Below are 12,939 nucleotides of genomic sequence, written 5' to 3' on the forward strand. Positions count from 1 at the left end.
TCTGTTTCTGTTTTGTTTTTTTATTGTCACATCTGAAAATGTTCCACCGGCTGAAACTGGAGCACAAAAAGTGTTTTGACTTAACTGATAACGTTTTTGTTGTTATTCATCTGGAGCTTCAGAGCCTTCAGAGCTGGAGGACAAATATATATTCTCACAGTCTATATATTCACATCCTGTTCCTCTGGGTTCATCAGCAGGTAAACTGGACTCGTGTTCAACACACGTGTTTAAAGTTAGAACTGTTGCACAAGAATCAAATCTTTCACAGTATAAATGTCAGCAGTCATTAGTCACCTCCATCACCAGGAAATATACAGAGCCAGGAGCTACAGGTGAATCATGACCTCCGTCTGACAGGAGCAGGAAGTGTGGGTGGTTAGGGTTATCCTTCCGACACATGGGGGTGCATTACACATGAGTCATGGCCTGAACTTCATTCATCCAGAGGGGAGAATACAGTTACTATTAACTCACTGACAGGTGGAAGAGATCGTCGTCACATTCACCGTTCAACTCTCTACTTAGAGACAACATGGCTAATAGCTAGCTAGTATTGTTGTTAACATGCTATAAAATTGTATATAATGTTTGTTATTGACGTTGAATCTTGTTAGCATAACGTTAGCTTTATGCTCATGTTGTGCTAATTAAGATTTAGTACCAATATTGATTTTGATTTGGAGACAACGGCACGTCTAAATTATATTTACTGTGGGTTATTTACCTTCAATCTTGCTAGCATAACGTTAGCTTTATGCTAGTGTTGCTCGAATTACGATTTAGTATTGATATTGATTTGGAGACGACAACATGGCTAAAAGCTAGCTAGACTTCTTGTTTAACAGGCTGTCAAATTATGTTTACTGTTTGTTACTGACTTTGAATCTTGCTAGCATAACATTAGCGTTTCCTTGGCTAAACTAAAGGTTTCTATGAGCGGAAAAGACTAGAAATATCTCCCTTCGCCAAGTCGTATCTAAGGTCCGTCCTATTTACTGGAGCACTGAACAACATTAACATTGCATCAGAACATCATGCGATGGTTATGATTTTTCCAGGAATTAGGAACAAAAAAGTAACCACTTGTATTTTGTTGTAAAACACATTCATTCAAATGAATGTTCTTAAGTGACAATGGAAGAAGCAGGATAATGTCCTTCAAGTTGTCTTTTATGTTCATGATACATCTCATTATGTCATGATATGTCTCATTATGTTATGTCTCATTATATCATATGTCTCATGTCTCATTATGTCATGATATGTCTCATTATGTTATGTCTCATTATATCATATGTCTCATTATGTCTCATTATGTCATGATATGTCTCATTATGTTATGTCTCATTATATCATATGTCTCATTATGTCATGATATGTCTCATTATGTTATGATATGTCTTATTATGTTCATGATATGTCTCATTATGTCATATGTCTCATTATGTCATGATATGTCTCATTATGTTATATGTCTCATTATGTCATGATACGTCTCATTATGTCATATGTCTCATTATGTCTCATGTTCATATGTCTCATTATGTTCATATGTCTCATTATGTCATATGTCTTATTATGTTCATGATGTCTTATTATGTTCATGATATGTCTCATTATGTCATGATGTCTTATTATGTTCATGATATGTCTCATTATGTCATGATATGTCTCATTTTGTTCATATGTCTCATTATGTTATATGTCTCATTATGTCATATGTCTCATTATGTCATATGTCTCATTATGTCATGATATGTCTCATTATGTTATATGTCTCATTATGTCATGATATGTCTCATTATGTCATATGTCTCATTATGTCTCATGTTCATATGTCTCATTATGTTCATATGTCTCATTATGTCATATGTCTTATTATGTTCATGATGTCTTATTATGTTCATGATATGTCTCATTATGTCATGATGTCTTATTATGTTCATATGTCTCATTATGTCATGATATGTCTCATTTTGTTCATATGTCTCATTATGTTATATGTCTCATTATATAAAAACAATATAAAGCAGAACAATAAGTCAGAAGCTTCAGCTGTCAGAAGAATATTCAGTAAATGTAATCAAACACGATGAAACTTGTCTGTATGACTGTTAGCTGCAGGACGTAGTTTTACCTGTTCAAACACAAACCTGTGTGTGTGTGTGTGTGTGTGTGTGTGTGTGTGTGTTGTGAAACCTGCTCAGTGTGTCAGTGTTCCTTGTCTGATGCCCTGCAGCAACAGGAGCATGAGGAACTTAAAGGGTTAATTGTTTGAAGGTTTGGATCTCTGACTGGAAGCCTGATCCGGTTCTTTAGACCTCATTAGATCCTGAGTCAACGTTAAAGAGAAATCTGAATAATGACGTTGATGATGATGATGTCTTCTTCTTCAGAAAGACAATAAATAATAAACGAAACAAAGCAAACAACAGAATTAATAAAGATTGTGAACAAATTCAATATTTGATGATTTTAATCGTATCGTATAAAAGTATTGCATCATAATGAATTATTCTCTCAAGAATGATGAAACATTATGGCAATGTCATGATAATAATAATAATAATAACAATAATAATAATAACAATAATAATAATAATAATAATAATAGTTACAAAAATATAAATAATTATAATTATATTACTAAAAATAAAAATAATAATAAAAATAAAATAATGATAATGATAATGATAATAATGATAATGATATTATTATTATTAATAATGTTAATGATATTAATAATAATAATAATAATAATAATGATAATAATAATATGATAATATTATAATAATATGATAATAATATTATTAATAATATTATGAATATTAATAATATTAATATGAATAATAATAATAATAATGATAATAATTCCTAAATAACATATTCAATAATGTTATGAGTTATATTTTAATTGTAAACGCTGCACAAAAGACACAATAATAATAAAACGTGTGTGTTTATTCTCTTCATTCACTAAATGATTTATTTAAAGTTCAGGGTAATGATAGTGATGATGAAGATGAAGATGAAGATGATGACGACACATGGACACTCCTTCAGACTGACTCAGCTCCCTGAGAAATCTGACAAATCTGAAAACTCCAGAGTCCAGAATCACTGAAGGATTCTGAGAAGACGTGTTTCCTCAGAACTCTGCTTCAGCCCATAAATACAGCTTCTGGAGCATGAAGGCTGCACTCCAGACCTCTGAGGGACCACAGTCCAGACCTCCAGCAGGAACAGACTCCAGACCTCTGAGGGACCACAGTCCAGACCTCCAGCAGGACCACAGTCCATACACCAGACCTCCAGACCTCCAGAGGGACCAAAATACAAACACCAGATCTCCAACTGGACCAGAATCTAGACACCAGACCCCCAGCAGGACCAGAGTCCAGTTCATCAGACCAGCTGCTTCGGCCCTCCATTCAGAGAACACCAGTGAGTTTTTACCTCCCTCTTCTTCGGCTGCAGGTGTTTTTTAAACTGATTCTAATGATTTCAGACTTTATTTGAATCCTTCTTCATCTACTTTGTTCCTGACGGGGTGGAGATCATTTGTGAGTTGAAGTAAATCCACCTGAAGACAACAGGGATGCTTCAGAAACATTAATAACGTTAATAATTAAAAACGTCCTCAAACGGTCCGTCTGTAGAATTCTGTCCTTTAAGACAAAACCCTCTCCTCTTCCTGCTGCAGTGCATTGTGGGTACCTGCTCTTCCTGGGTCTGGCGATGTGGGTGGAGCTTGCAGCAGGTATGCCGCCACTGATGAACCCCTTACTGCAGAGCATCATCGGGAGCCTGCAGGAGGCGCTGCAGGAGTCCAACAGAGTCCTCGCTGAGAAGGTGAGAGACAGACTCGGCGTTCTGACAGACGGGTCGGGTCCAGCTGCTTTGTTTTAACGGACCTGGTTTGTGTCTTTGTTTGCGGCGCAGAGCGAGCTGGACCTCAGTGATCTGCTGCAGCCGTGCAATCCGACCGCCGCCCCCCTGGATCAGGTACTCCCTCGTTCTGCACCTTCACCTAGAACTGTACATGTTGTCCTGCAGCTTTCAGTCAAAAGAAAGTGAGACGCATTCATTCGTCATCGTCAGCGGTTCTGCTGGAATCACACAAACAAAAAATCATTTCAAAGAGGAAATAAAAGTAGTTTTGCTGGTTTAAAGTCGTGTGTTTTGTGAATGTGGTTTGGCGCTTCAGGTGGCCCTCCAGCTGACTTATTATCAGGACTGTGCGGAGAAGATTCAGCATTTGTGTCCTGACACTAACGTCTCGTGTAACGTTGTCACGCTGAACAACGACCTGCTGCAACACCTGGTGAGTCTCTGCGCTCTGATTGGTTACCTGGACGTCAACGGTCAGGATTGATCGGTTGATTTTTTTGCGAACATTTTCTGAAATGTGTTTCCAGAACGGGTCGTACCGGGAACCTCCACAGTGTCCCTCCTCCTCCTCCTCCTCCTCCTCTTCCTCAACTCCATCAGACTTCAACCAGATTCGTGCGTCCCTGCAGTGTGTTCACTGCTGGAGCCAGCAGGTGGCAGCGCTGCGTCGATGACGCACCAGACCTCCACCTCAAATCCAATAGTTCTAAAATGTTTTTATATTTATTTTATAATCACAGACGGATCTCTTTCATTTTTAACCCAGTGACACTTTTCAGACATTATTCTTTTTTAATTTATTATCACTTCAGTTTACATTTATAATAGTAATAATAATAATAATAATAATAATGTGTATATTTAATATTTTTGAATAAAATTTCATAAACAGAAGTGTCTTTGAAGCCACGGTGTCTTTATTCTATTTTATATGTTTTACCTGATTTATTTCCTCCTGAGATGAACGTTATTGACAAACAAACAAACAGCTTTAATAACTAAACTAAAGTAGGTCAGCTGTGTAATATTCCTCTGATTTCATGTTTTTATGGACCGTCTTACATCCTTAATGTTTCTGTGTTTATTTCATATTTCACCTCTTGTCAACATTGTGTCGACCTTACTAACGCTGTGAATTGTGGGTAATTCCTTCAGGCAAATTCTGCAGAAATGTAAACTTTAAGACGAATACAAAGAGATTTTAAACTATCAGACATGGATTAAGTACAGATTAATAAATTAATGACTAGGGAAAAAATCTAATAATTGTATTACCAATGTGTGTATATTTACATATGTATATTATTAATCATTATTATATGTATTGATCTCTTTATTTTTCTATTTATTTACACATTTAAATAAATATACAAATGTATTTACGTATGTATAAATATATAAATAAACAAATACATAAATGTGTAGATAAATACATGAACAAAAGACTAAATGCTGAAATGAATAATTAAATACATTAATGAATAAATAAACACAGAACAGTCGGTAATTAAATTACTTAAAGGGGAATTACTAGCGCTAATGCTAATCTTTAGCGCTAATGCTAATTGCAAGCATGCTGGCTGTCGTCATGGCGATGGTGAGATCTGATGTATTGACGTAGTCATGGTGACGTCTCTCGTTGGTTTGTGGACTTGAGTTCTTTGTTTTGGCCGTCGCCATCTTGTTTATTTGCAACCAGTGAACAAGAAGTGACCCTAAATCATCCCCTGCTTCATGGTCTATTAGACACCTGTCAATCAGCGTGTAGCCCCGCCCCTAAATCATCCCCTGCTTCATGGTCTATTAGACACCTGTCAATCAGCGTGTAGCCCCGCCCCTAAATCATCCCCTGCTTTATGGTCTATTAGACACCTGTCAATCAGCGTGTAGCCCCGCCCCTAAATCATCCCCTGCTGTATGATCTATTAGACACCTGTCAATCAGCGTGTAGCCCCGCCCCTAAATCATCCCCTGCTTTATGGTCTATTAGACACCTGTCAATCAGCGTGTAGCCCCGCCCCTAAATCATCCCCTGCTTTATGGTCTATTAGACACCTGTCAATCAGCGTGTAGCCCCGCCCCTAAAGCATCCCCTGCTTTCTGGTGTGTTTGACTCTAAATGGAGCATAATGTACTAAATGAACATCATGCTGTATTGAAGAAGACTGTAAACTAGAGATTGAGACCATAAACTCATGTTTACAATGTTTACTGAGGGAATAAATCAAGAGAGAAGTAGAGTCATTTTAGACTAGACTTCTATACAACCAGAGGAGTCGCCCCCTGGTGGACACTAGAGAGAATGCAGCTTTAACACGTGAAGCTCTGAAGGACTTTAAAGAAGCAGTAAACGTTTCTTCAGTTTCACTTTTAAAAAAGAGAACCAAACTTGATTACATTATTAATCTTTAACATTTAACGTGAAGCCTGTCGGTGTGTTCAGTCATAGTCCTGGTTGTCATGGTGATAAGCCCGGTGGGCGGGGTCTACGTAACCGTCGTCAGGGTCCACGTAGGCGTAGTTCTGCTCTCCGTAGTCCGGGTCGCCTTCAGGGTCGCTCAGACGGTCGGTCGTTTTGACGCCGGCTCTCCGGCCGAGCGCTCGGTACAAAGACACGGTGAAGACGAACTGAACCACCTGGAGACAGAGGAACGTGTCCAGGTGAACAAATACATATAATAATATGCAGGTTTGTTTTCTTATTAACATTAATACATTATAATAAGTGTCCATATCCCTCTGGATATTATTTATTATAGACAATATTCAGGAAGAGGTTTGTTCTACTTCCAGACAGGTTCTGGTTCTGGTTCTGGTTTTATTACCTGGATCAACATGAGAGCGACGTCCATGCCGACGACTGTCAGGATGTTTTCCAGCAGCCAATCAGTGAGCTTCTGTTTACAGCCCTGCAACATAAAAACATAATAAGATAATAAAATAACGAACAGAAAAACAACTTAATATAATATATATAATGTAAAAAACATGCTATAACATAAAAATAAATATATATAAACAGAACAGATTTAACAATTCAACACATTTATAGGAATTTAAAATAAAAATTGTATTATTATTATTTTCATTATTATTATTTGTATATGTTCTCTAGCTGAATGTTTCCTCACCAGGAAGATGAAGTTAAAAAGAGAACTTTATTTATTTAGCTGAAGACTGAGTAGTGAAATAACATGCGAATGTGTAACTAAATGAAATGTTTAATCGTTATTATAATTAATCAATTAATCAATTAATCCTCTGCACTTTTACTTTACTGATATCTTTCTTTGTGAAACAGTTAAAGGCAGTTTTGGCTCAATGTTTCAGGTTTAATTTAAATGTCATGACATGATGCTACCGTAGCATGTGTGTGTGTGTGTGTGTGTGTGTGTGTGTGTGTGTGTGTGTGTGCGTGCGTGTGTGTGTGTGTGTGTGCGTGCGTGCGTGCGTGCGTGCGTGCGTGCGTGCGTGCGTGCGTGTGTGTGTGTGTGTGCGTGTGTGTGTCCCTGTTGTGTTTGTTGATCTGTTACAGGTGCTGATTGGAGGGTCATCAGCTGGATGAGCCTCACCTGGGCTTTAAATACGTCTTCATTTAACAGAGATCCTGTCAGCCTCCAGCATTAGACTGTTTAGGAGTTATTTCTGTTATTGACATTCACTGCCACACACACACACACACACGCACACACACACACACACACACACACACACACACACACACACACACACACACACACACACACATGCACCTCAGGACTGACAACTGATACCAACCTTTTGTATTGTTTAAATTATGTTTGTGTGAAAACAAAACTGCTTTTCTTGGCAGCCAGCTTGTTTGTCTCGGTCTCTGAGTCGGGCTGAGACATATATTTGTGCTCGTCCATTCCTGGTTGACTCGGTGTCGGCATTGAAGTCAGAGATCAGCTGTAGCATTAGTAGCATTAGTAGCATTAGTGGCATTAGTGGCATTAGTAGCATTAGTAGCATTAGTAGCAGCAGTAGCAGCAGTAGCAGCAGTAGCATAGTGGGCTGTGCACCTAGTTTTGAATCGGTTGAGCAATCTGGTTGATAAGGAGACATTTGAGTCTGGTAAGTAGGCTGATTTGCTGATTTGCTTTGTGGGGAAATGAAGGAAGCTGGCTGGTTTAACAAGGTGCTGGTCTGTTTTGTGTTTTTTGCAGAGCTGTTGTGCTGGTGATTTTGTGTCAGAGTCTGGGTGGTCCTCTTTACACGGTGAGTAAATTGCTGATAGTTGGGGTTCTGATAGTGATTCCCTCTGGAGGTTGTTGGGGGGTTCTGATAGTGATTCCCTTTGGAGTTTGTTGGGGTTCTGATAGTGATTCCCTTTGGAGTTTGTTGGGGTTCTGATAGTGATTCCCTCTGGAGGTTGTTGGGGGGTTCTGATAGTGATTCCCTTTGGAGTTTGTTGGGGTTCTGATAGTGATTCCCTTTGGAGTTTGTTGGGGTTCTGATAGTGATTCCCTTTGGAGTTTGTTGGGGGGTTCTGATAGTGATTCCCTCTGGAGGTTGTTGGGGGGTTCTGATAGTGTGGTGATGACAGTGGTTGGAGTAGTTGTCTCTTGGGCGCATCCGAGAGTGCAGGTGGTCGGCCAGTTCATGATGTCTTTACCGGGCCTGCTGGTTTAAGTGCATAAAAACCCACCACAAGTAGCACCTGAAGACTAGGGGGAACTTAGTTAGTCTCTGGTTCTGCAGTTAGAGGGACGGAGCTGTGGTGATGTTTGGCTGTGTATGGGCCGATTGATCGCTGGCTGTTGGAGGGTTTGTGTAACCTTGATTTCATTCTGTATGCATCACTTCTTGGGTGTGTGTGTATTCAGGCATTAAGAGGTAATCATCTGGTTTAGTATGACTACCGTTGAGGACTTATCGAGAGGAGAGGAGTTATTGGAGCAGTGTTTGCTAGAGCAGTTGATGAAAATAGCTGACCGTTTTAAGATGGATGTCGGAGTTGAGCGGTTGAAGGAGAACATGAAGAACATCTGGTTGAAGAGGATGTTCTCCAGTCTAAACTGCAGGCTGTTGGTTCCGCCTCAGACACATTTGGTGCGTCTGCTTTTAGTGGAGCTGGGGGAGTAATCGGAGATTGGTAAACTGACTGGGACGGGGGAAAGGGGGTCCTGTTTAAGAATTTGTGAGTACGGTATGAAGCAAGTACTGCACAGTAAAAAGTATAGACTTTGTAGTTTGCCAATATTGGCGTTTCCCGTATCGTGTTAGGATTCCTAATGGGTACCCTGTTTTTATGGTGGGGGGGGGGGGGGGGGGGGGGGGGTGACGTTTGTTTGAAAATAAAACTCTTTTCTTTTTCTTAACAGCCAGCTTGTTTCTCTCGGTCTCTGAGCCGGGCTGTGACGGTGTGTACCTGGTCATGTGACACGTTGCCCCACCCGTACAGCGGCGCGGTGACATTCGGCAGCTCGGAGCACCAGGACGAGTGGACGGCGGGACGACGGGACCTGAAACAGGAACAAGGAAGTACGTCCGGATTGGTCAGGTTCAGACTCTGGATGTAGGAGTTCTGCAGCCAATCAGAAGGACCCGTCCTGCCACAGCAGCTCTCCTGTGGACGGTAGATCATATCATTACGTTTGTTAGTCTGTTAGCGTGGGACAGAAGCAGAACCCTGTGTGAACGGACGGACGGATGGACGGACGAACAGATCACTCACGTAGCTCTGTATTTTGTCCATCAGGGTGTCCGAACTGTTTTGTCCTCCATACACAAAGATGATCCGGTCCACGGTTTCATCCAGACTCCGTTCAATCTGATCAGGTCAAACACATGAAACATGTATTTATTATATACAGACAGTTTATTAATATTAATGATAATATTGTCTTATTGTCCTGGTGGTTAAGAGTCAGGAACATCAACATGCAACAGTATTTAGTTTCAGGTGAATGTACACGAATAAAAACATAATCAAAAATATTTTTATTCTGTTTCTGCAGATAAATCCGCCGACACACTGGCAAACTTTTAAAAACGAGGCCTATTTTCAGGCCTCAGCTCGAAAAAAGATAAGAAATACCTAATTGAGTGTATAATTAAATTAAAAAATTTTTTTTTTATAAAAATTATATATTTTTGAGATGTGAAAAGTCATGGAAATATCAGTATACATGTTACAGGTTAACATAAGATAAGGATGGAACACAGCACAACTTGGAAAATTCTAAAGCTCGCCCTGGAAAAACAGCAATTTCAGGACATTGTTTTTTGGAAATTATGGAAATCCAAGATTTAAAATATTCCCAGCTCTTATAACAACTGATAAAGGCTCTATATACACAGTTATACATAGATACAGTGAAACATTTATAAAATATAGAGCATATAAAATTGAAAAACCGATGAAATATTCCAATATTTGAATAAAAAAATATTTTTTAAATTAAAAAACACTCTATATCACTTCTCTTTATCACTCCTGATGTTCAATGAATCAAAAGACAGAAGATTGGACATTTTTTGAGTGTTTTAAGCTCTTTCTAAGCCCTTTTTAGTTGTTTAGTTTACGGTGACATACTGCTTCAGATTCAGCCCACTCTCTCTGTTCAGGGCTGTATCTCAGCCCCCCTTTCTCCGATTTTCACCATTGAGACCTCCTTCGAACCGTAGAAGCCAATAGAATTGCCTGGAATTGAAAGCTAGATGATTGACTATTAGCCAATGGGAATGATAAACGTCCCATCTGATGGCAGATCTGAAATCTAATTTGCTGAGCTTCCAACCGTCCCTAGAAGCCGAGGAGTGTTGGAGAGACACAAATCGAACGGATTCACACGGAGCACATGCAGCTGGACATAACAAGCAGTGGAAGTACGGAGATATTTCATTTTTTCGCTGAGATTCGACCAAAAGTGAGTACAATATTCGATGAAAGCTGTGTGACTTTTTGTGTTCGAAGCTGAATATCTCTGCGATGGTTTACCGGAGAGAGAAATGGAAGATATGTCCGTAATCTCCGTCAAGCGGACATGCTTTTTCATGCTGCATGTTTGTAGGTAGCACGTTGCTAACGGACAGTAGCAGCTGTTTTCTCCGGTCTTTTCCAGTCATATCGAGTTATGATTTATGATATTTTGTTATTTGTTTGCTTGGCTGATGGGAGATGTGTTTGTCTCATGTAGAAGTGACCTAGTTCATGTTGTTCCCAGGACGCTGAGGTTTCTGCAGAACTATAACATCATTATATTCGTTCTTCGTGGGTTCTCTGCCAGTTACTTTTAACACAAAACTCTCTAAGTTTTTATGTACTACGTCCCCCAAATGGGGGATGCTCGGGCTGATCTGAGAAAAGATACATACAAACTCAATGCAAAGATGTGAACCAGGAGAACTTCCTGTTCTTTAAGTGAAGTCTGTGCTTCATGTGTTAAAGCTGTGTTCTCTCTAGTGTCCACCAGGGGGCGACTCCTCTGGTTGTATAGAAGTCTAGTCTAAAATGACTCTACTTCTCTCTTGATTTATTCCCTCAGTAAACATTGTAAACATGAGTTTATGGTCTCAATCTCTAGTTTACAGTCTTCTTCAATACAGCATGATGCTCATTTAGTACATTATGCTCCATTTAGAGTCAAACAGACCATAAAGAGGGGATGCTTTAGGGGCGGGGCTACAGTGATTGACAGGTCTCTATCAGATACATATACGTCACATCACTCTTCCTCAGTCCAGATATGGTCACTTCCTGTTCACTGGTTGCAAAAAACCCAAACCAAACTATGTGTATAAACCATCGACTGTGGTTTAAACAATAACACTGCTAGAGCAGCTACAATGTTAGCCTAGCATAGCGCTAATCGAGACCAAAAAAAACAAGTGTTTTAAGCAACAAAATGAAAGCCCTTGTCTCACCTTGTCTCTGTTTATGAGCAGCAGCAGTGTGACGAACAGCTGACCCAGGACCAGCACGATGAGGAAGCCCAGGTACTGAGGAGGACCAGGTGAGTCAGTACACCTTTACCACGAGGGACCGATCACAGCACACAGGTTACATTGGTGGTTACAGAATGGCGACTCACCACCAGCAGCAGGACTCTGACGTCTTTGGCGGCTCCGACGATCCCGACCACACTGACCGCCAACACCGCCAGACCAATCAACATCAGCCCCGCCCCCACGACACGTAGCTCGTCTGTGCACGCATGCGCACACACACACACACACACACACACACACACACACGTTTTGTGGATGTTATGAAGACTTGAGTTTGGAGATTTTGCCGTCGCCATCTTGTTTTTTTGCAACCAGTGAACAGTAAGTGACCATATTTGGACTGAGGAGGAGGTAGAGACCTGTCAATCACCATGTAGCCCCGCCCCTAAAGCATCCCCTGCTTTATGGTGTGTTTGACTCTAAATGGAGCATAATGTACTAAATGAACATCATGCTGTATTGAAGAAGACTGTAAACTAGAGATTGAGACCATAAACTCATGTTTACAATGTTTACTGAGGGAATAAATCAAGAGAGAAGTAGAGTCATTTTAGACTAGACTTCTATACAACCAGAGGAGTCGCCCCCTGGTGGACACTAGAGAGAATGCAGCTTTAACACATGAAGCTTTGACTTCTAGAACCGGAGGTTGTCGCCTGTGTTTAGTAAGCTGGTTAACAACTTTCTGTTTTATTTTTTTACCTGTTTGGTTCAGTTTAAATGGACTCATTTTATCACTTCCTTTTGTAAAACAATATTATTTTCTGTAATAATTCAGAATGGAAGAATCGGATTGGCTGTTTGAGGAGGGAACCAGTGATGATGACTTCCTGTCTGACTACAGAAACACGTCTCTGTGTGAGCCGTAATGTTTGCACGTTATCAGCCGTTGGGAGGTGGCTATGAAGCCAGGCTAACAGTTTCCCTCTGTTTCCAGTCTTTGTGCTAAACTAAGCTATCCTGGTCCTGGAGCTATCGCTACATGTCGTACTGTACCTGAGGCGTGGATGGTCAGGAGGCTTCCTCCGTCAAACAGGATCCAGAGTCCGACGCCGCACACACTGAGACCCA

General features: G+C 40.1%; 1 protein-coding gene across 1 annotated transcript in view; it reads right to left on the reverse strand.

Moving 5' to 3' along the window:
* Positions 1–6,087: 6,087 nt before the first annotated feature.
* si:ch73-139j3.4 (tetraspanin-19) overlaps positions 6,088–12,939 on the reverse strand; it is a 7,555-nt gene continuing 703 nt past the window's right edge. The window contains exons 2-8 of the mRNA XM_068729951.1: positions 12,865–12,939; positions 11,952–12,064; positions 11,785–11,859; positions 9,593–9,688; positions 9,287–9,484; positions 6,720–6,803; positions 6,088–6,531 (exon numbers count right to left, since the gene is read on the reverse strand). The exon at positions 12,865–12,939 is cut by the window's right edge and continues 4 nt beyond it. Coding sequence (XP_068586052.1) covers positions 6,334–6,531; positions 6,720–6,803; positions 9,287–9,484; positions 9,593–9,688; positions 11,785–11,859; positions 11,952–12,064; positions 12,865–12,939 — 839 coding nt within the window. The 3' untranslated portion in view covers positions 6,088–6,333. The remainder of the gene's footprint in view (positions 6,532–6,719; positions 6,804–9,286; positions 9,485–9,592; positions 9,689–11,784; positions 11,860–11,951; positions 12,065–12,864) is intronic.

The sequence above is a fragment of the Cebidichthys violaceus genome, unplaced genomic scaffold (assembly GCF_023349555.1).
Source record: "Cebidichthys violaceus isolate CVI_PGR_0920_01 unplaced genomic scaffold, fCebVio1.0.p SCAF_48, whole genome shotgun sequence".
Taxonomy (NCBI): Eukaryota; Metazoa; Chordata; class Actinopteri; order Perciformes; family Stichaeidae; genus Cebidichthys; species Cebidichthys violaceus.